At 42.6% G+C, this 23,040-nt stretch overlaps 2 protein-coding genes across 4 annotated transcripts; both read left to right on the top strand.

The window, feature by feature from the left end:
• Nucleotides 1–1,559: 1,559 nt before the first annotated feature.
• On the top strand, nucleotides 1,560–3,695 carry LOC116724546 (tripartite motif-containing protein 35-like). Its single transcript, XM_032570305.1, has 2 exons — nucleotides 1,560–1,676; nucleotides 1,748–3,695. Exon 2 carries the CDS (start codon nucleotides 1,765–1,767, stop codon nucleotides 3,148–3,150), a length of 1,386 nt encoding a protein of 461 aa, XP_032426196.1. The 5' UTR covers nucleotides 1,560–1,676; nucleotides 1,748–1,764; the 3' UTR covers nucleotides 3,151–3,695.
• On the top strand, nucleotides 1,600–12,021 carry LOC116724543 (nuclear factor 7, ovary-like). Of its 3 annotated transcripts, none has more exons than XM_032570303.1 (2): nucleotides 1,600–1,676; nucleotides 10,078–12,021. In XM_032570303.1, exon 2 carries the CDS (start codon nucleotides 10,095–10,097, stop codon nucleotides 11,478–11,480), a length of 1,386 nt encoding a protein of 461 aa, XP_032426194.1. In that variant the 5' UTR covers nucleotides 1,600–1,676; nucleotides 10,078–10,094; the 3' UTR covers nucleotides 11,481–12,021. The 3 variants fall into 3 exon arrangements, with proteins under 3 accessions (XP_032426194.1, XP_032426193.1, XP_032426192.1); XM_032570302.1 differs by lacking the exon at nucleotides 1,600–1,676 and adding an exon at nucleotides 9,855–10,000; XM_032570301.1 differs by lacking the exon at nucleotides 1,600–1,676 and adding an exon at nucleotides 9,855–10,006.
• The last annotated feature ends 11,019 nt before the right edge of the window (nucleotides 12,022–23,040 follow it).

Raw genomic sequence — 23,040 nt, 5'->3', positions numbered from 1 at the left:
GGGAACATATTACACCCATCCTCAAAAGTTTGTACTGTCTGCCTGTATCTTACAGGATGCACTACAAAATCCTGGTACTGACTTTTAGAGCTCTTCATGGACATGCGCTAGACTATATTAAGAACCTCATCCAGCCTTATGTTTCGACTAGGAGTCTCAGGTCGTCCAATCTGAACTTGCTGATGGTTCCTCGGACCCTTTTTAAGACTCGAGGAGACAGATCTTTTAAAGCTGTGGCGCCTCGCCTCTGGAATGAGCTACCTTGTACCATTCGATCTCTGGATTGTATAGACACTTTTAGGAAACAACTTAAGACCCACTTTTTTAAACTTGCTTTTTAGCTTAATACTGTGTTTTATTGTTTTGTATGTTGCTTTTAATTTATTTGATTTTTTACACTTTGTGCAGCACTTTGTGACCCTGGTCTGTGAAAAGCGCTATAGAACTAAAGTTTACTTACTTACTTACTTACTTTGGGACGACTGATCTGTGTTCATGAAACAATGAATGGGGCCTGTAATGAAGGTCTTCATTACCTGGATAAAAACACTTAAAGGGTGTTGAATGATAAGAGACAGATTCAGATTGAAGTATTTTATTGTTTGTGTGTTTTTGTGCAGTGGCATCTCAGCTGGAACTGATGGTGTCCTGTTAAAATAAAACAAACAAATGGATATAAGTCTGGGAAACTGTTTGAAATGCACAGAAATGTTGTGTAGATGTGGCTTACCTCTGTCTCTTCCTCTGCAGGGTGTTCAGGCTAAAAGATTCCCTGGGGGCCTGAGCACCTTATAAAGGTTCCAGAAGAGACCAATGCAGATGGAAGAGGGGGAGCGATAGAACTACGCATTTTAGAAGTTTAATGATTGGATTTATATATATATAAAGATGTTTTTAGAAATGAAATGGCTGCTTAAAATGAAGAGTGTTTGTTAATATTATGCTGAAGATTTGGTTGTTTTTTCCAGATTGTTTGTTTGTATGTATTTAGTTTGACCCTGTTTCTTGGTGGGGTTGTTAATTGGAGCAGCCAGGATCTATAAAAACATGCATGTTGGCCACATTGCAGGTTGGTAGGTGTGGTTGCTGCTGAGACCCAGGGCCGTTGTAAGCAGGATTGTCTATGTGTTAAATGTTGGAGAATAAACTCCTGGTTGGTCTGCACTATTTCTCTGCCTCAAGACTCCTCTGTAAACCAGCCGCTAAGGGCCGTTCTAACAGGGCCGTGCATCAAGAGATTTGAAGTCCAAACCTCCTTCCATCAGCAAAGAGATTTGAAGATGAAACATGGCTGGATCTTTCAGCCTGACAATGATCCTGATCAAACCACCAGGAGAGCAAAGGAGAGGCTTTGAAAGAACCAGTTTAAGGTCCTGCCTTCATCTCCAGTACTGCAGTTTTTCCTAAAACTGCAGATTAACATGAAATCCTCCAGAGGGCGCCACATCTGTGTCTCAAGACTGGAATTCAAACAGGAACCTTTGAAAAACAGGAAGAACAGGAAATAGTTCAGAGAGAAAAACTCATCAAGAAAACACTCAGGATCATTTGTGTCACCTGCTTTCCACCAAACTACCGACTCAGGACAGACTGAAGGCGACCAGAGAGACAACTGAGGAACCAGACGCTGGAACACAGACTGCTGCTGGAGGAAAATCAAAGAAATCAAAGTGAAAGTAAGAGAATAAAGTTTCTGCAGGAGGGAAACTGACTTCCTGGTTTAACTTTCTGTCTGCTGTGTTTTCAGCTTCACCCAGAGACAAAATGGCTTCCAGGTTAGAGGAGGATCTCTGCTGTCCGGTCTGTCAGGACGTCTTTAAGGATCCGGTTGTTCTGTCATGTAGCCACAGCTTCTGTAAGGAGTGTCTGAAGAACTGGTGGAGAGAGAAACGAGCCAGAGAGTGTCCACTTTGTAAGAGGATATCATTCACCAGTGATCCTCCACGTAATCTGGTTCTGAAGAATATGTGTGAGTCTTTCTTACAGCAGAGAGAGCAGAGAGCTTCAGAGGATCTCTGCTCTCTGCACTCTGAGAAACTCAAACTCTTCTGTCTGGACCATCAGCAGCCAGTGTGTGTCGTCTGCAGAGATTCAGAAAAACACACCAAGCACAGATTCAGACCCATCGATGAAGCTGCTCAGCAACACAAGAAGAAACTTCAGGAAACTCTGGAGCCTTTAAAGAAGAAGCTGGAGCTCAGGAAGAAAGTTCAGAAGAAGTTTGATCAGACAGCAGAACACCTGAAGGTCCAGGCCCGACACACAGAGAGGCAGATTATGGAGCAGTTTAAGCAGCTTCATCAGTTTCTAGCAGAGGAAGAGGAGGCCAGGCTGGCTGCACTGAGGGAGGAAGAGGAGCAGAAGAGAGGGATGATGAAGGAGAAGATGGAGGCTCTGAGCAGAGAGATAGCAGCTCTTTCAGACACAGTCAGAGCCACAGAGGAGGAGCTGAGAGCTGAAGACGTCTCATTCCTGCACAACTACAAGGCTGCAGTGGAAAGAGTCCAGCGCTGCCCCCTGCTGGAGGATCCACAGCTGCCCTCAGGAGCTCTGATAGACCAGGCCAAACATCTGGGCAACCTGGCCTTCAACATCTGGAGCAACATGGAGAACATGGTGACCTACACTCCTCTGGTTCTGGACCCAAACACGGCTTATCCAAAACTCCATCTGTCTGAAGATCTGAGCAGTTTGACTGATGGAGGTTATCAGCAGCTTCCTGATAATCCAGAGAGATTTGATTGGTGGTCGTCTGTTCTGAGTTCCGAAGGTTTTAACTCAGGGAACCACAGCTGGGATGTTGATGTTGGAGACAGTGACATATGGAGACTTGGTGTGATAGAAGAGTCTGTTCAGAGGAAGGGAGACATAGAGTCTGGATTGTTGTATATATGGTTCTTTGAAGGTAAATTCTCAGCATATTCTCCACCAGCTCCTTCCACTCGTCTCTCAGTCCAGAAGAATCTCCAGAGGATCAGAGTGAATCTGGACTGGGACAGAAGAAAGCTGTCCTTCTCTGATCTGGATACTAACACACACATACACACCTTCACACACACCTTCACTGACAAGATGTTTCCATATTTCTACACTAATGATACATTAAAGATCCTGCCGATGAAGATCTCAGTGATCAAACAGCAGCTCTGATGATCTCAGCATGAAGAACAAAAAGTCCAAATGAAACATTATTGATCAGATGATTGATTGGCTTTATGATTGATAGTTTGATGGTTTGGTGAATTTCTTAATATAATTTTTAAAATCTGTTTTTAATCAGGAAACTGGAGATGATCTGATCATCTGGGGACTTTTTCATTTCTTTCTGTTTTTTCCACTGTAATGTTATGAACGTTGTTTATTATTTACAACAACTTGATGTAAATAAATTATTATTTTGGTTATTGAAAACTTGCTCTTTCAATTTTACTTGTGAAAGATTAGAAAATGAAAACTATCACAACATGTATCCACATAGCAATATATTTCCTTCTGGTTGAATAATTATTGTTTTCATAAATGTTGTAGATTATTAGCCGTTTAAAACCTGAAGATTTTGTTTCTTGTTAATTTTGGAAGAATTTCATGTAAACAAATATATCAGCTGGTTTATGGGAACAAATGTTTGTTGTTCATGAATGTCTCTTGTTAACCTGAAACAGCAAAAATAAAACCAATAAAAACAGATAAAATGATCAAGTTTCTTTTCATTGATGCTTCAGATTAAACATCATCAGTAAATGATGCATTAATGTTTCCTCTCACTCCTTCTGATGGAAGAAGACTTGATTTTATTGGTCAGAGTGGAGGAACGCCGCCCTCAGGCCTTTAAAGATGGAGAGATGTGAAGAAATCAAAACAAGGCGTCTAAATGGATCCTGTGGGGAATGAAGACCCAGTAGCTCCACAAAAACAAGAAGCAAAGGAAGGAGCTCAGCGATGAGCCGGATTAGGATCAACTTTGACTTTCTGGTTGTTATTTAGCTTCATTCCAGAGTAACTTTCATTTCATCTCCTGTGCAACTAGAAAAACATGATGAATGATGAAAGGAAGGTCAAAGTTCAGGTAAAAACTCTGATGGACTTTGTCAACATGATTCTTGAAATATTATAGAGGAACAAATCCGCCGTCCACAGAAGCTCTGGTTATGAAACATAAACTCAGGTTGGCCTGAAATCCCTTCATTTATGTTTTATTAAATGGTGTCAGCAGGCAAAGGGCCATCAATTAGGTTAAGAATGTATTTCAGTGAAATTAGAGCCAAAATGCAGCATGTTGATGATAAAAAGAAGGTTTTTAGTTCTTGTTGGTCGTTTTTATCGTTGACTTTTTGTTTTCTGCTCTGTGTGACTCAGAACCACAGAACAAAATGCAGACGGGCAGGAACATGAATGTTAAAACTTAAAACAGGTTTTTGTTGCTTTGGGCAATCCTCTTCTTAGGTTTTCTCCCAGAGCACACTGTAAAAAACGGCAGTGAAGTTCACATTAAAACTCAACAGAAAAGTACTGTAAAAATGCTGTCAAACAAAATGTTTTTTTTATTATTTTACAGCAACAATATGTGAGTGTAATCAACTTTATTTATTAAAGCTACAAAAATAATGAAAATATTGTAACAGTCAATAGAAAAATCTGTCAATATGACATTCAAATACTGAATAAACTGGTTTTTGCTTTTTGTCTGTTTTTCAAAACACAAAACATAAAGGTCACTTTAAAACTTTATGTTGTATTTGTTATATAGAGATTAACCTTAAATTTTCATTAATGTGATTCAGCTGTGATGTTGGTCACTGTAAAATAATTTACATATTTTTCTAGTAGAGTTAATTAGTTAACATCTGTCATTTTCACAGCTACAACAGTTTTCCTCTAAAGACATTTTAATTTTTTACATTTTTTACAGTGCAGCAGAGGCTTCCAGAGTTCTTCTCCTCGGCTAAATTACTTCCTCATCCTTGTCTCCATGTTTTTAATGACGTTTCCATCTCTGCGCGTGTTAATCAGGTTTCTCCTCGGTCTTCTCTCGGCTCGTTTCCTCTGGTTCTCTAACAGGAAGAACATTTTCCTCGTCACGTCGGTTTGTGTTGCTGAGCTCCGGATCTGAAAGTTAAGAACTTCTTCTTCCATCTCCATGCCTTGTTGTTGCTCTGGCAAGTGTTTGGATGATAAAATCAATACTAAACTGAAGCGTTGCCATGGAAACCAGGAAGATGGCGGAGGAGAGCGCAGCAGCAGCGCCGATCTTTCTCTGGAGGACCAAGGATGATTGTTGGCACTGATTTAAGTTGGGAAGAAGAAAAATGGTAAAAAAAACATCATTTATGTGGAAAAAATCTAATCTTCTGTAGTTCTTTAAAATAACTAAACTTTTTTATCATTGTTGTTTTATTTGTATTATTTGAAGGATCTCATTTTATTTCTAACCAAAAATGTTTTTGCACAATTTCTGTAAGTTGAGTGTCTTATGACTCAGGATATGCAGATATTTTGTTGCGTGTGAAAAATGTAACATGTTATATGTTGAATATAAAATGTTTTATCCAGTCATTTACATGTCAGATGTCAAATTACTGTAACTGACTGAAATATGTTTTTTGTTGACCTTTCATAAATGTCAGAACATAACTATTATTTGTAGCACATGTTGTAAAAGTACATTTATTTCACCATTTGCAAACATAAACACAGTATATAGAATAATTAGTTCATGAGTTATTAGGCATGAATAAGTAAATTATTTTGGGAATAATTGGTCATTACGAGTAAAACTTTAGGAAATCTATTCATTTATAGCTTATTAAGTATGACTCATCCTTAATTAATGAGATTTTCAAGGTTAATTAACTATTTATTAATGTTAAATAAGGCTAAATGAGGTGTAGTTATTATAAAGTGCTACCAAATCTTCTGCTGCCTCTGTTATGTTTTGGAGAAACTTAAAGGGTTAAATGCTTTAAAAACACACACAGTGTAAGACCAGAAAAAAACCTTCATTATGTTGGGATTTTAAACTATTACAAAATCAGGATGAAACCAGATTAAAACTCTAACCAGACAGGGACAAAATGAACATAATAATCTGATAAAATCAGATTCAGTATCAAATAAGATCAAATCCAGGCTAAATTAGCTAATTTTAGATAATTTTAGATAATTTCAGCTAAAATTAGCATCAACCTGGTATTAAAACACCATAAATTCAGGATTTAAAAAATGAATAAAAAAGGCCTCTGACTACAATGTCTTTAGTCAGAGGCTTCTTCATATTCGCTGTAACACAGACTGCTGCAGGAGCTCTTTCCTGCCAACAGCCATTTAAATTAATATGAGTTACAACATTTAATTTGCCTTTCGGATCAATAAAGTATTTCTGAATTTAATTTAATCACATGGCAGCATTGCAATGCATTGTGGGTATCACTATGTGGTGAAAACCGGCAGCTGAAGCTCAAAGTGTGGATTAGAATAAGAAAGAAAGAAGATTTAAGGGATTTTGGATCTGGTCTGAACTGGTCAGAGTGATTCAGGAACTGGTCTTCTACTGGGAGGTTAACAGAGAATGCTCCAAAAAATAAAACCACTCAGTAATTTATCTCACAAACAGCTTCATACTGGAGGTTAAAGAGCAGTTGTTTTAAGGCCAGAGCTTGTAAAGGTTGGGCCACCAGAGGGCGCCACAGGGCTTTAGAAAGTTGGAGGGAAGCTGAGAAAAAAATGCAAAAATAAATAAATATTGATCAAAATCTAATCCTTATTATAAAATAGAAGTTAAAATGACTTATTAAAATGTTGCACTGCAAAAACACAAAATATTACCAAATAATTTCTTCTAATATAGCACAAATATCTTAGTACAGTTGGAATAAAACAAAACTAACTTACAAATATATTTTCAGCAAGAAATAGGAGCTTGTTAGTTAAAGATTTAGATGGAGACAGTAAATTAAACCCATTAGTGGTGAAAGTTTATCAGGGATCTGATGTGTTTTAGAGACATAAATATTAATGTTCTCATTAAAATCAGATTTCCTTATATGATTTTAAAAATCTTTTGTTTCTTTGTCATCAGGAAAGATCGTTTTCTTTTGTTATAGCTGCTTCCAACCAAAGCTCAATAAACAACAACCGGATTTAAGTGAATTATTAATATTTATTGTTGCATACATGAAAATGATTCCCCGCCAGCTTTATCCGTTCGTTGTCAGCCCGACATGGGGATCACACCAAACAGGATGTAAGTATTCAGGGAAGTGCCCCAAAACAAACAAAAAACAAAACAAACTAAATAAATGAAAGGTTGTTAGCCCGCCCTCACAAGTACTGCAAGAAGAAAAACAATCCTAACTGGGCGGACTAACAAAAACGGAAAATAAACGCTAAAACGCAGCAGGAGGCAGTGCAAAAACTGTAAAACAAAAACACAGAAATTACTAAATGATTATTAAATCATTTTAATCAAATCAACCTAAAACACATTAAAACACTGCCTACCTGCATCGCATAAATCAACACTCTCAGATCAAACCTTGGTGTAGCCGATCTGGTGCAACCCTAGCAAATAAAAACAATATATAAACACACAATTCATTCAGATTAAAAAAGACCAATGTAGAAAACCTACCTGCGGCGTCCAACAACCACGCCCAGGTAACGCTACCAGCTGAACACCATCAACAATGCAGTCCTGTATAAAAACACCATATCAGCACAACTTACTTAAAATAATCACTTTATACCAGTTTCCCCCAACCTACCACAGCCAGCAAACAGCGTGGGCCCAACACACAGCTGGTCTCACACACAGGAAACTGATCCTTGGCCACCATCCTTCCAGCTTCCCTTTTATGGAGGCTCAGGCTCAGGTAGAGAGAGCGACACCTAGTGGTGCCACCTGTTACTTTCTCCTCCAGGATTTAAATGTTCCTTGGTTCCTATATTTGTATTATGGAAATTTAAAACCTCAGAAGAAGTAGCTTGTAAACAAAAAACAATTTGCCGTTGAGAATCAATCAATCCATCCATCCATCTTTTCCAGGGTTTATGTTTAAAAACTGCCATAAATTCATAAAAAATAGACAAATGTCAAATGTTTGGTTTCTTTTCTCTCCATTTAACAGTAAAATCAAACCTCACAATAATTCAGCAGGATAATAACTGCTGTTAGCTGGTAGGTTATAAACAGCAGGGCTGGATTTAAACTGAGAAATGTTTTTTATAAGATCATCCAGTGTGAAGCAGAAACCACATTCCCTCTAAACACAAATAAGACAAATTGTGTAAATAAGACATTAAAGAAGCCAGAAAATGTGAGATAATTAACAACTTATTGTTTGTGATTTCTCATTAGAAAAGTAATTATAAAAGATGAAACCAGTTAGAGGCTCCAGAATAATGAGGTATAAATACCAGCTACAGTTTGTGCCAACCTTGTGAAGACTTACAGAAAACGTTTGACCTCTGACCTCTGTCATTCCCAACAAAAAATATATAACAAAGTATTGAGATTCACTTTTTTTATTGACCAAATATTTATTTTTCACCATAATTTGCAAATAAATTCCTCTCTCATCTCCATAAGTGGGAGAACTTGTACAATTGGTGGCTGACTAAATACTTTTTTCCCCACTGTATGTTAATTTCAATGTTTCACACGGGGAACCAAAAATGTTCAGAAGAACAGGACAATGCTTCAGATACAGTGGAAATCTGGATTCAAACTTCAAAATGATGACTTTGTTACACAGCGTTGCACCAAAACAGTGATATGCAGAAAGGTGAATGATTAGAGGTAAGCAGGGATGAAAGCTGAGGCCCAATAAGACAGAAGTCGGATCAACTTGTGACACCTGGTGGAAAATGAGGCTGTGGGAGCAGAAAGTGATCAATCAGGTGTGGAGTCTGTGGCCGCCATGATGACTCCCACCTTGGACAGAAAGCGATAAATAAATTCAGCTGATCTCTTTATCACTTAGCGCTCGGCTTTGAGTGTCGGATAACCTGAGACCTCCTGCATCGCTGCATTTAGCAACATTATCAAACGGCTGGAACGGTAAAACGAGTCCAGAGAGGGTTCAGAACCATAACTTAGAAATGTATAAAAACCTAAAATAATCAGATTCAACATGTTTCTGAAGTGTTTGTACTGGTAATCAATCAGTTTACAATAAAATATCACATCAACAGAAATTTGTTTTTGTCAAAAAGTATGTTTTTATCAGAGTTGACAAAAATCACATGTGGGGTCCCTCAGTGCTCCATCTTGGGGCTCCTCTTATTTAAAACATACGTGATCCTGTTAGCTCAGGTTAGCTAAATAAGATTAGCTAGAGTAGCTATGCAGATGATACTCAGCTCTACATCATGATGACCTTCAGTGACTCTGAACCATCCAAGAACAAATCAATGCATGGAGGTGCAATAAAACCTGTTTCTAAGTATTTGAAACAACATGAAAGTGTTGTTGATAATCCTCCATCAACAATGGAGGATTATCAATACTGGGTTTCTATTATACTTTTAAGGCTTTTATTTTAATTTTCTGAATTTCTCAACATTATTTTGGTTTACATTTACAGTATTTTCTGCAATTACAGCATCTCAGTTTTTAGCCATAATATAAAAATGTCAGAAAATTAATCAAATTTGCATCAAAACATTTCTTATTCTGAACCAGATTCTTTACTAGAAGGAAAAGTTCCCTTCACATCAAACATCATCTTCATCTCAGGACTAAAGTGTTTTGTCAAAAACCACAGATTTACAGGAAATCCACCAGAGGGCGCCACATCTTTGCCTCAAGACCAGAATTGAAACAGGAACCTTTGGAAAAAAACAGGAAACAGCCCAGAGAGAAAAAAACTCATAAAGAAAACACCCAGGATTATCTGTGTCACCTGCCTTCCACTAAGCTACCGACTCAGGCAACCAGGGAGAAAACTGAGGAACCAGACACTGGAACACAGACTGCTGCTGGAGGAAAAACAAAGAAATCAAAGTGAAAGTAAGAGAATAAAGTTTCTGCAGGAGGGAAACTGACTTCCTGGTTTAACTTTCTGTCTGCTGTGTTTTCAGCTTCACTCAGAGACAAAATGGCTTCCAGGTTAGAGGAGGATCTCTGCTGTTCGGTCTGTCAGGACGTCTTTAAGGATCCGGTTCTTCTGTCATGTAGCCACAGCTTCTGTAAGGAGTGTCTGAAGAACTGGTGGAGAGAGAAACCAGTAAAAGAGTGTCCAGTTTGTAAAAGGAGATCTTCAAGAGATAGTCCTCCCTGTAATCTGGCTCTGAAGAATCTGTGTGAGACTTTCTTACAGCAGAGAGAGCAGAGAGCTTCAGAGGATCTCTGCTCTCTGCACTCTGAGAAACTCAAACTCTTCTGTCTGGACCATCAGCAGCCAGTGTGTGTCGTCTGCAGAGATTCAGAAAAACACACCAAGCACAGATTCAGACCCATCGATGAAGCTGCTCAGCAACACAAGAAGAAACTTCAGAAAACTCTGGAGCGTTTAAAGAAGAAGCTGGAGCTCAGGAAGAAAGTTCAGGAGGAGTTTGATCAGACAGCAGAACACCTGAAGGTCCAGGCCCGACACACAGAGAGGCAGATTATGGAGCAGTTTAAGCAGCTTCATCAGTTTCTAGCAGAGGAAGAGGAGGCCAGGCTGGCTGCACTGAGGGAGGAAGAGGAGCAGAAGAGAGGGATGATGAAGGAGAAGATGGAGGCTCTGAGCAGAGAGATAGCAGCTCTTTCAGACACAGTCAGAGCCACAGAGGAGGAGCTGAGAGCTGAAGACGTCTCATTCCTGCACAACTACAAGGCTGCAGTGGAAAGAGTCCAGCGCTGCCCCCTGCTGGAGGATCCACAGCTGCCCTCAGGAGCTCTGATAGACCAGGCCAAACATCTGGGCAACCTGGCCTTCAACATCTGGAGCAACATGGAGAACATGGTGACCTACACTCCTCTGGTTCTGGACCCAAACACGGCTGATAAAGAACTTTATCTGTCTGAAGATCTGACCAGTTTGACTGAAGGAGAAGAACAGCAGCTTCCTGATAATCCAGAGAGATTTGACTATTACTGCTCTATTCTGAGTTCTGAGGGTTTTAACTCAGGGAACCACAGCTGGGATGTTGATGTTGGAGACAGTAAAGGCTGGGAACTTGGTGTGTTAGAAGAGTCTGTTCAGAGGAAGGGAGACATAAAGTCTGGATTGTTCTACATAGAGTTCGATGTAGATGAATACTCAGCAGATTCTCCATCAGCTCCTTCCACTTTTCTCTCAGTCCAGAAGAATCTCCAGAGGATCAGAGTGAATCTGGACTGGGACAGAGGAAAACTGTCCTTCTCTGATCTGGATACTAACAAACGCATACACACCTTCACACACACCTTCACTGACAAGATGTTTCCATATTTCAACACTAATAAAACATTAAAGATTCTACCGATGAAGATCTCAGTGATCAAACAGCAGCTCTGATGATCTCAGTATGAAGAACAAAAAGTCCAAATGAAACATTATAGATCAGATGATTGATTGGTTTCATGATTGATAATTTGATGAATTTCTTAATATTATTTTTAAAATCTGTTTTTAATCAGGAAACTGGAGATGATCTGATCATCTGGGGACTTTTTCATTTTTTCTTTTTTTTCCACTGTAATGTTTTAAATGTTGTTTATTATTTCCAACAACTTGATGTAAATAAATTATTATTTTGGTTATTGAAAACTTGCTCTTTCAATTTTACTTGTGAAGGATTAGAAAATGAAAACTATCACAACATGTATCCACATAGCAATATATTTCCTTCTGGTTGAATAATTATTGTTTTCATAAATGTTGTAGATTATTAGCCGTTTAAATCCTGAAGATTTTTTTGTTTTTCTTGTTAATTTTGGAAGAATTTCATGTAAACAAATATATCAGCTGGTTTATGGGAACAAATGTTTGTTGTTCATGAATGTCTCTTGTTAACCTGAAACAGCAAAAATAAAACCAATAAAAACAGATAAAATGATCAAGTTTCTTTTCATTGATGCTTCAGATTAAACATCATCAGTAAATGATGCATTAATGTTTCCTCTCACTCCTTCTGATGGAAGAAGACTTGATTTTATTGGTCAGAGTGGAGGAACGCCGCCCTCAGGCCTTTAAAGATGGAGAGATGTGAAGAAATCAAAACAAGGCGTCTAAATGGATCCTGTGGGGAATGAAGACCCAGTAGCTCCACAAAAACAAGAAGCAAAGGAAGGAGCTCAGCGATGAGCCGGATTAGGATCAACTTTGACTTTCTGGTTGTTATTTAGCTTCATTCCAGAGGAACTTTCATTTCATCTCCTGTGCAACTAGAAAAACATGATGAATGATGAAAGGAAGGTCAAAGTTCAGGTAAAAACTCTGATGGACTTTGTCAACATGATTCTTGAAATATTATAGAGGAACAAATCCACCATTCTATGTTCATCCATATTTACAGGGGGAGTAGCTGGGTAATCAGGGCTGAATATAAATCCAGCTCTGCTAAGATGCATTCAGGTGATTTTTGATGTAAAAGAGCCATGCTTTTCCCCCTTTGCTTCTCCAACTTTCACTGAAATATATCCCTGCTCCGAGAAGACTTCCTCCTCTTAGCCTTTCTTCTTCCTTCTGATTTCTTCTTTTTCTTAACCTTATGTATTTGTGAGCCCATTACTGCTCCTGGTGGGCGCTTTCTCACCCTTTGAGACAGAACGATAATTCCTGATCCTGCCTGACCATCAACCCTCTCAGATGTACTCGTTATTTTACTCTTAGCTTTACCTATGACATCTGAGGCAATGTTTGTGGCTGCCATTGTCAAGTGAGGACTAGCGATAGCAAATCCTGTCTTAACTAATGGTCAGACAACATGGAATAATTTTGAAAATATAGAACCTATTCGATGCCCATACATCACAGATGCTCCATAGCAACCAGGCAGAGTGCCTCCTACCTGGTTCTGATAATAGCGTATAAAACGGTGGTGGTCATCTCGTGGATTTATCAGAACCATATTTGTCACAAATTTATGCAATTCTTCCTCCTCTGAAGCTTCTCGCACCCTGCGGTGAAGAAGTAGTATGAATGATACGTCTTCAGTCCTTGTGTTATATACGGGGTGTTTAATTAGTGAGATATCATCTCACTGTACGCTGCAATATCGCAGGTCGGAAATGTAATTTTACCACTACCTTTCTGTAGGTAAAGTTTATGGGAAGGTTCTGGTCTGAGCAAAGTTGTATCTCAATGTTCTCTATGTGTGATAGAGCTACAGGAAGATAGAGGGTGGGATTAAAGTTTTGGGTGATTATATCACAGAATTTCCCATCCACTTTAACTGTACGTAGAAGCAGAACATAACCATCTCCCACTATTTGCAGTTCGACCGCATAGCTGTAACAATAAAACTAGTAAAACCAGATTTCATATCCATAGGGTGAGGCGGAGTGATTTTATCAAAAGTAATCCATTCCCCTGGGTTCATGCAAGGGAATGTAAGTGATTGAAGCATGAAAACGTAATTGATATTGTCCTCCTGCTTCAAATAATAATTTATTTACAAGCATATCTGGTTGAAAGTAAACATCGGAATTTATTTCTCTAAGGAGAAACTCGATTTTTCCAGCCAGGTGCGTCACGTTTCTGTAGTATCCAGGCATAATATTTTGCCAAACAACCTTTTTCTCTTCTTTATCCCTGCATTCAAATATTATCTTCCGGAACATTATGCCAAGTGTGAGGATAAGATATCTCTGTAAAAGCAACCTGCCATGATCCTTCTAAATTGATATGCCGTGCTAAATTCACACGGTAACTTGAAATGGTATTATTCTTAAAAACATTCAGACCTGCATTGGATGGTAAAGTGACATTAAAGCCGCCATCTTCTCCCGTGCGCTCCATGGTACTGTTTTGTGTAAGATGTAATGCAGGCTCCCTTTATATATATCGAAGGTCATCCTGTCTGATCCAGCTATTAAATTTCTCAGGTTATTTTTTCCAGTGTACAAAAACCTGCTTAATTCCTCTCACAGTGCGTCGTTTTAAAATCTTTTCCACTTGGTACATCTTATCTTTACATAGTTTTACCATCTGAAGTTTGTGTGCGTAAAAAGAACCTTCAATTGGCTCATTATCCAAATATTTCAGTTTGTACACAGGAGGAGATCGAGGTATCTTTTCAGTGACTGTAAATACTTTGTCCGTAAAGCTTTGCTCATACCATTTTTCAAACATACCGCATACACTGGAAACTCTAACAAGATCTCCCTCTTTAAATGTACCTCTGGAGCGTTTGTAATAGCTGTTGGAGGTACAATATAGGTTCTGAAAAACTTGAAAGGCATTTTTTTCGTTCACTTCCATAGGGGTCATTTTAATACTGGAATGATAGTTATGATTACAACTTCTCACCAAGTCTTGTAGGACATCGATGTAACGATGGGTGTTATTAGCAGTAAAATATCTCCACATTCTTGTTTTTAGTGTGCGGATAAACCTCTCAATCACAGAGGCTTTTGTCTCGCTAGCTGTGGCAAAATTCACAATACCATATTTCTTCATTAAAGCCTTAAAGATTTTGTTAAAAAATTCTGTACCTGCATCTGTCTGCAGTTTTTTCAGAATCTGTCTGTCTTTAAATACTGATTCAAAAGCCTTCACTACCTCAGTTGCAGTCTTTCTCTTTACAGCACAGACAAAAGCTCTTTTTGAAAATACATCTATGACAGTTAATAAATAATTATAACCATCATTTGGTTTGGCTAAGTTTTTCATGTCACAAAGATCTGATTGAAATTGTTTTAAAGGTCTGGTGACAAAAACTCTGTTTCTCAGAACATTTATTCTCACCAGTTTAAGCATCGTGTAGGTATGTTGTTCCACTAAAGTCTTGAACTTTTTTAATTGCAACCTTCTTTCCAGTTTCATGCTGCACACCCTATGCAACCTGTCAATCCCCCCTGATCTGGCTGGATGGGATGGGTTTTAATAAACCTTCTTCATTAACTTTATCTCTGCCATACCCTCTTATGCTGATGATCGCAATTTAAGTAATGAGAAAATCAAACTGGAGAACACAATTTTATAATTTTTTTGTCTTTAATTCCATTTAAAGGTAATAAATTGCATGCAAACAAATTTAAGAAAAGAAGATACAAAATCAAACATGTAAAGAATAATAACAAAACTAAGAAAAAACAATCTATATAACTTCAATAATATGGAAATCAGTACATGAGAGGTTAATTGCCATCCTGAGTGTAGCACTCTAAAACAGAGCGAAGTTGTTTAATCCTTTCATCACTTCTCATGCCTTCATACATGTCAGCAACTGCAGTCTGGATTCTGAATGCCGATTTCAGTTCATGTAAATGTCTCTGAAATGATCTTGACAATCGGCTCCTCTGCTTGTATGTGCTGTTGCCTCAACAGATTCTGAAGAGCTGGAATGAAACGTTGAGTGAGGAGTCGTTGTGTGATGCAGTGAAAGTGGATCTGGTAATAATCCTCCTCAGGAATCTCCAGGAACTGATGTTGTCGCTGGCTCGGGTGATCCGTTACCATGACAGGTTTCTTTGAGGTGTTTCAAAGAGGTTATATTGAATAAATGGAGCAGAGCTGTTTTTACAGCGTAGATGAGGGTAGTTGATATCCACTCATCAACTTCATCTTGATGTGAAATTGGAGAAGCTGGTGGGGTCGGTGGAGATCCGGAGTAGCCGGCGGCTTGCTTTGCTGCTGCTGCCGGTTGAGGAGTAGACTGAAGTGGTGTAGTCTCTGTACCATATTCAAGTATGGTAGGCATCGATGAAGATCCGAAGTTACCGCTAACCAGCGCTGCAAGCTCCTCTGGTGTCAGTTGAGGAGTAGAGTAGAGTGACCCAGTGTCCGTACCGTAATTCGGCATAGTAGTCATTAAAACCTCTGTAGGAGAGATCGCTGGAGATGAGGTGGAAGAGGAGTAGAAGACCGGGGAAGGTGGATGATATGGACCCATGTTGCTGTAACCTCCACTGGATGCGGGAGAGAACAAGCTCTCTGTAGATTCATCCCAGCATGGGCCCCACATTCCCAGCTTGTGTGGTGCATTCATTCTCACAGGTCGATGGCGGAAGTCTCAGGCATAAAGAAAAAAGAAAGAGGAATGTGTGTCGGGAACCTCAAGACCATCCTCATATATACAGTAGGGGGGGTGTCATCAACAACCTTCAGGGTGGGGCTGTCCTGAGAAGAGGACGGGTTTTAGTGAGAGAACAGGGAGTTCCATTTTTTTTCACTAATAACATCTCGCACCAAGAACAAGAGTCTCGAAACAGGTCAGAAATACAATCCCCGACGTCCATCATTTTTTGAACCCAGACAACAAACGGTAAAGCCAGCATAGTCCTGAATACACCAACGTCAGTATTGATAGCCTCCAAAACAAACATGTCTGGTAACATCGGTTTGTCATTCTTTCGTCTGCTCACTCGTGAAGTCCAGCTACCAGCTGTAAATGTTCTTGACTTCCATTTTGCTCCATTGGCTATTTCATCATCGGACGGGAAACAACCTGGCACCTGGCACGCTTTGGAGCACGGGAGCCGAACAGGTTTTTATGATCTTCTTGGTTTTCATGCTCCATAACTGACTTACCGGCTTCACTGAAGTAAGGGAATGCTAGCCTTAACACAGCCCAATCATTAGAGGTCAGGCTGTACATAGCGATTAGTGGGGCGAGTTCTTAATCTTTATCCAATTGGTACAGGTAAAGCTCCCCTGTTTCATACTTAAAAACATACCCGAAAGATCCCCATAATCCGTCTGGCTCCAGAGATCAGTCTTGTTTCAGTTTCAGAAATGGCGGCCTCTGCACCCGACACATATAAAATGTAGATTTCTTAGGAGCATCCTCTGGACGAGGTGAGTACTCAGAGATTAAGACTGGGGTCTGGCATAGAATAGATGATCCACTTGTCAAGATCGCCCTAGACGATGCAGGCGCTGCAGCGGGTGCATCAGACATTGAATGCGGCTCGTCGGGATTATACTCTGCAAGGTCCGAATCTGGGTACACAAATATTGGGGTTTCATATATGAGAGGTAGTGCAGGTGAGGATGGTCCTTTATCCTCAGTAAGAGGATGAATTCGTTGAGCTCCATTCATGGCTTGAATGTTCTGTAGAAAACGCTACAAGTAGAGTGCTGTATTCTGTAACCCTATTTATATCAGTAAAACTCCAAACCACAGAGACAGCTGAGGAGACAAGTTGTTCAGACCAAGTACAAAGGGGGGGGAGCATTGTTTTTTATTTTCATCCCACCAAAGGGCAGGACATAGGTGTCTTCCAGGCTAAGTACAAAGACAGGAGACAGGAAGTTGTCGTGAAAACTGGCATAGGGTTGTGAGATCTTTCCAGGTACACGCAGAAAACAGAGCATAAAGGTCTGAGGGAAATAAGTAATCTATGAGTTGATTTAAGTATAATTATAAATGAATATATATGTGCGCACTTAAACACTGAATGATTTTCTGACATATACTCTTGTCTTTTAATCTGTAAGGCTGATAGAAACATGATGATTATGGTTGATAATTATGTATGAGATTTACAGCCATGATAAATAAGTAATAATGGATTATAGGGATGTGTTGATTTAAATGTGTTGACTCAAAGTTATGATGAATGTAAAGGATAAGATGTACAGAAATGTAATGATTTAAACAGATGGAATTAAAGTGATGGGTGAGGCCCTATTCTCAGGCTGTGTCGTAATGGGCGAGCTGAACAGATGGCCCAGACTCAAGGGACTTGCAAGGAAGCAGATGGCCTTGCAGAAAAGGGGAAGTTGGGAAAGGTTGGGACTTTCCACCGACTCATCGAACATGCGAAAAGTCACGTACGCCAGCCATCTCCCCCCATACACAACCATGGGCTGAGATAGTATAAAAGACGGCAGAAAGAGGAAAAGAGCGCTCTTAGTCTGCGGCACCGGAGACGAATCAACAAGAGAACGCAGAGGAAACATCAGCAGAGGACCGCACCCTGGAGCTACGGGGAAGTTGAGACTTCGCGCCGCCAAGAAGGGACAAGATCCATCAGCCCCCAGCCCTGGCTCCTGATTCTACCGCCGACTCTGCCTCAACCCAACGATCTCAAACCAACCGCAACAGACTTGGAGAAAAGACAAAGATCCCTGGAGGGATGAAGAATTGGATGTTCGAAGAAAAAAGGACCAATTCTGCTTTGCTTCTATTCTAAAGAGGATTTTTCCACACAAAGACAAAGATTCTGAACCAAGGAATTAAAGACTTCTGTTGCCAAGATCAACTGCCATCTGGGTATGAGTCGAACTGCTCCCCAAAAGCCTCTCTCAGTTTATTAGTGACACAGGTCAGGGAGGGAGGTTAGGACAATATGTTTGGGTTATGTTGATTTTATTATTTTGATTTAGTATTGTAATCTTTAATAATTAATCTGTATGTCACTTACCCCTGCTAAAGCTTGCTTAATAAATATATCTTTATAAAATTTTATAGAGGTTGGTGGACATTGAAATTAATTGAGTCATTGATTATTTTAGTTTCTCCAATTAAAGTAAAATCAGTGTACATGATTCCAGTAATGTGGTGGCTTCAGACTTTCCTTTAGTGAGAGTAAAAATAACGACCCTGGGACTTGAATCTAAGTCACTAAATCTAATCTAGCCGTTTCCAAGTGCAGGTTATTTAAGAGAGAGGGCTACCGTTAACAGAAGTGGTTATTGGGACTACGCAGCTGTGAGGGCTACTCAGTTGACTGTTCCTTAACTGTAGAGGGTCATAACTTCTGGATTGAAGGTAGTTAGAGCTAGACGAGTCTCTCTTGCCACCAGTTTAAACAGATTATCTCTCATAGACCTCCTGTAGGGTAAGACCCAGGTCTTAGAGATATTCCAGACCTGTTAGACAGAGAACTGGTCAGTAGTCAGCTCAGAGGAGTTGTGAGGAGTGGGCGGGGCTGACTATTGTTAGATTAACAGACAAAGTCTAGACCGCTAAAGAACAGCAGGGGGTGTCTTTCAGATTCACCAACAGTACAGGGCTGTGATAAAGAATTATAATAAGTCATCAACATCTGCTCTATCTCATGACATCAAGCACTACCACCCGCAGTGGGCAGAGGTGCCAAATTCATTAACATAAAACCCTCACCCCTCCCCCATACTCCTCCCCTTCTCCCTCTCCCCCGCCCCCACCTCATATTCATATTCATAACCTGTCATAAACTTTGATTGAAGGGTGTACCTAATCTCTCTCAGATGGCAACCTCATGATGTCATGAAGCGGTGTGGTGAAGTGGTGAGGCAGAGGCAGCGGACCCAGGAATGATGAATTATGATGTTTTTTTAATGAAAATAACTAAGTCCAAACAACGAGCAGGAGTAACACAAACTGAACACGAGGAGACTAAACATTGACGCTAACATTGACGAGGACCCGACGAGGAACAAAGAACACAGGTTGAGTTAAATACACGGGAGGGTAATCACAGAGACGAGACACACCTGGGAACAATCAAGGGGAGGACAGGACAACGAAGAGACGCAAGGACACAAAAAACTCTAAATGACACAGAAAACACAGATCCTGACAGTACCCCCCCCTCAAGGGCGGCTACCAGACGCCCAAAAAAAAAAAAAAAAAAAAAAAACCACAACAAGGGTGGGCGGAGGGGCGCCGGATGGGGGGGCCAGAGTCCAGAAAAAACAAAAACACAACAAGGGTGGGCGGAGGGGCGCTGGACGGGGGGCCAGAGTCCAGAAAAACCAAAAAACAACCCACCATCGTGGGCGGAAACACAAGAAGGGCCAAGAGTCCAAAAACAAACAAAAAACTACCCACAGGGTGGGCGGAGGCAAAGGAGGCAGGAACCACGGAGGTGGTCCGGCGGTCGTCCGCGGCGGCGGGAACCACGGAGGCGGTCCGGCGGCCGTCCGCGGTGCTGGAGGCGGGAACCACGGAGGCGGTCCGGCGGCCGTCCGCGGCACTGGAGGCGGGAACCACGGAGGCGGTCCGGCGGCCGTCCGCGGCGCTGGAGGCGGGAACCACGGAGGCGGTCCGGCGGCCGTCCGCGGCGCTGGAGGCGGGAACCACGGAGGCGGTCCGGCGGCCGTCCGCGGCGCTGGAGGCGGGAACCACGGAGGCCGTCCGGCGGCCGTCCGCGGCGCTGAAGGCGGGAACCACGGAGGCCGTCCGGCGGCCGTCCGCGGCGCTGGAGGCGGGAACCACGGAGGCCGTCCGGCGGCCGTCCGCGGCGCTGAAGGCGGGAACCACGGAGGCCGTCCGGCGGCCGTCCGCGGCGCTGGAGGTGGCGATAAGTCCCGGGGGCCGCCCACAGACGGCGACGACGAGCCCCCCGAGGCAGGGTCTCTGGTGGAGCACAGGGGGTCTCGGTCGGAACGCTGGGGGTCTCGGTCTCGGGTGGAACGCAGGGAGTCTCGGTCTCGGGTGGAACGCAGGGAGTCTCGGTCTCGGGTGGAACGCAGGGAGTCTCGGTCGGAACGCAGGGGGTCTCGGTCTCGGGTGGAACGCAGGGGGTCTCGGTCTCGGGTGGAACGCAGGGGGTCTCGGTCTCGGGTGGAACGCAGGGGGTCTCGGTCTCGGGTGGAACGCAGGGGGTCAGGGTCTCGGGTGGAACGCAGGGGGTCAGGGTCTCAGGAGGAACGCAGAAGGTCAGGGTCTCAGGAGGAACGCTGGAGGTCAGGGTCTCAGGAGGAACGCTGGAGGTCAGGGTCTCAGGAGGAACGCAGAGAGTCTGAGTCGGAACGCAGAGAGTCTCGGAAGGAGCGCCGGCTAGAACGCCGGCTGATTCGGCCTCGGGTGCGCCGGCTGGAACGCTGGCTGATTCGGCCTCGGGTGCGCCGGCTGGAGGTGAGCCGGAGCGGAGCCTCGGGGCCGGCTGCGGGGGCGAGCCGCAGCGAAGCCTGGGAACCGGCTGCGGGGGTGAGCCGCAGCGAAGCCTGGGAACCGGCTGCGGGGGCGAGCCGCAGCGAAGCCTGGGAACGGGCTGCGGGGGCGAGCCGCAGCGAAGCCTGGGAACGGGCTGCGGGGGCGAGCCGCAGCGAAGCCTTGGAAACGGCTGCGGGGGCGAGCCGCAGCGAAGCCTTGGAAACGGCTGCGGGGGCGAGCCGCAGCGAAGCCTTGGAAACGGCTGCGGAGGTGAGCCGGAGCGAAGCCTGGGGGCCGGCTGCGGGGGTGACAGCTCCGGAAGGCGACGAGGGGCCGGGTCCACCGGCGGCTCACGTCGCTGTCTCCGGGCTGACCGTGGAGGTGGCGGCTCCGGAAAGCGACGAGGGGCCGGGTCTGCCGGCGGCTCACGTCGCCGTCTCCGGGCTGACAGCGGAGGTGACGGATCCGGAAGGCGACGAGGGGCCGGGTCTGCCGGCGGCTCACGCCGCTGTCTCCGGGCTGACCGTGGAGGTGGCGGCTCCGGAAAGCGACGAGGGGCCGGCTCCACCGGCGGCTCACGTCGCTGACCTTCCGGATGGAGGTATCGACGGGGGCCGAATCCGGGGGGTGCCAACACCAGCCTCGTTCCCCGGAAAAGCTCCCGCTGCAGGTCAGAGAGAGCTTCAGCCAGTGTCCTCTCCTCCCTGCCGGATCTCCGCCTCGATCCGCTCTGCCCTTTTGGAGGGAACCTCCTTAATGCTGCTGGGTCCATCATGAAGCGAGCCTCACCGTTCAGTCTGGTCGGGTCCTACTGTCATGAAGCGGTGTGGTGAAGTGGTGAGGCAGAGGCAGCGGACCCAGGAATGATGAATTATGATGTTTTTTTAATGAAAATAACTAAGTCCAAACAACGAGCAGGAGTAACACAAACTGAACACGAGGAGACTAAACATTGACGCTAACATTGACGAGGACCCGACGAGGAACAAAGAACACAGGTTGAGTTAAATACACGGGAGGGTAATCACAGAGACGAGACACACCTGGGAACAATCAAGGGGAGGACAGGACAACGAAGAGACGCAAGGACACAAAAAACTCTAAATGACACAGAAAACACAGATCCTGACACATGAAGTCAATCCAGGGGCTTTGCACCCTGAATGGGAAGATGAAAGACCACCCAGGAGTGGAAATGTCCATGTGGGACTCATGGATGAATGCCTTTGAAAAATATCATACTCTTGTCTCTTCCGTCTTGGTTTCCATTGCAGTGTTTGCTGCTGTTCTTACTTTATGTGGATGTTGTTGTATTCCATGTCTGTGTTCTTTGCTAAACTGATTAACTACTACAGCAATTTCCCTCATGGAAGACTGCAGAGCCCAAAGGCACCCCTGTTAGGACCACAATTTTCTTCTGACACTGACACCAATGATGATGATGATGATGACATTGTGGACATCTGCCTGCCTGAAATGTAAATGATTACATGTGTTCAATTAGCATCTTTTCTTTGAGTGTAATAATGTTTGAGCTTTTAAATATGATCTTTCAGCTGAAAATCCAAAGAGAAGTGGCTGAAGAGAATTTGAGTATCTACATAGGATATTCAAGGGGAAAATGTTAGAATTGTAAATAATATTATATATATACACTGTCTGGCCAAAAAAAAAGTCGCCATCTGGATTTAACTAAGCAAATAGGTACAAGCCTCCTATTGAATAAGTGCTGCATAGGCGATTATCTTTCAGCTGGCAACAAGTTATTTAACCCCAGCTGATGCAATGAGTAACTCCTCATTTCTTAAACAACCATGGCAAAAGACACATCCTGTGGTCGTGGAAAAGACGTTAGTCTGTTTAAGAAGGGTCAAATCATTGGCATGCATCAAGCAGAGAAAACATCTAAGGAGATTGCAGAAACTACTAGAATTGGGTTAAGAACTGTCCAACGCATCATTAAAAACTGGAAGGATGGTGGGGAACCATCGTCTTCCAGGAAGAAATGTGGTCGGAAAAAAATCCTGAATGATCGTGATCGGCGATTACTTAAACGTTTGGTCAAATCAAATCGAAGAAAAACAACAGCAGAACTCAGGAGTATGT

The sequence above is a fragment of the Xiphophorus hellerii genome, chromosome 8 (genome assembly GCF_003331165.1).
Source record: "Xiphophorus hellerii strain 12219 chromosome 8, Xiphophorus_hellerii-4.1, whole genome shotgun sequence".
Taxonomy (NCBI): domain Eukaryota; kingdom Metazoa; phylum Chordata; class Actinopteri; order Cyprinodontiformes; family Poeciliidae; genus Xiphophorus; species Xiphophorus hellerii.
Note: the sequence above shows the minus strand (reverse complement) of the source record. Positions and strands in the feature narration are given on the sequence as shown.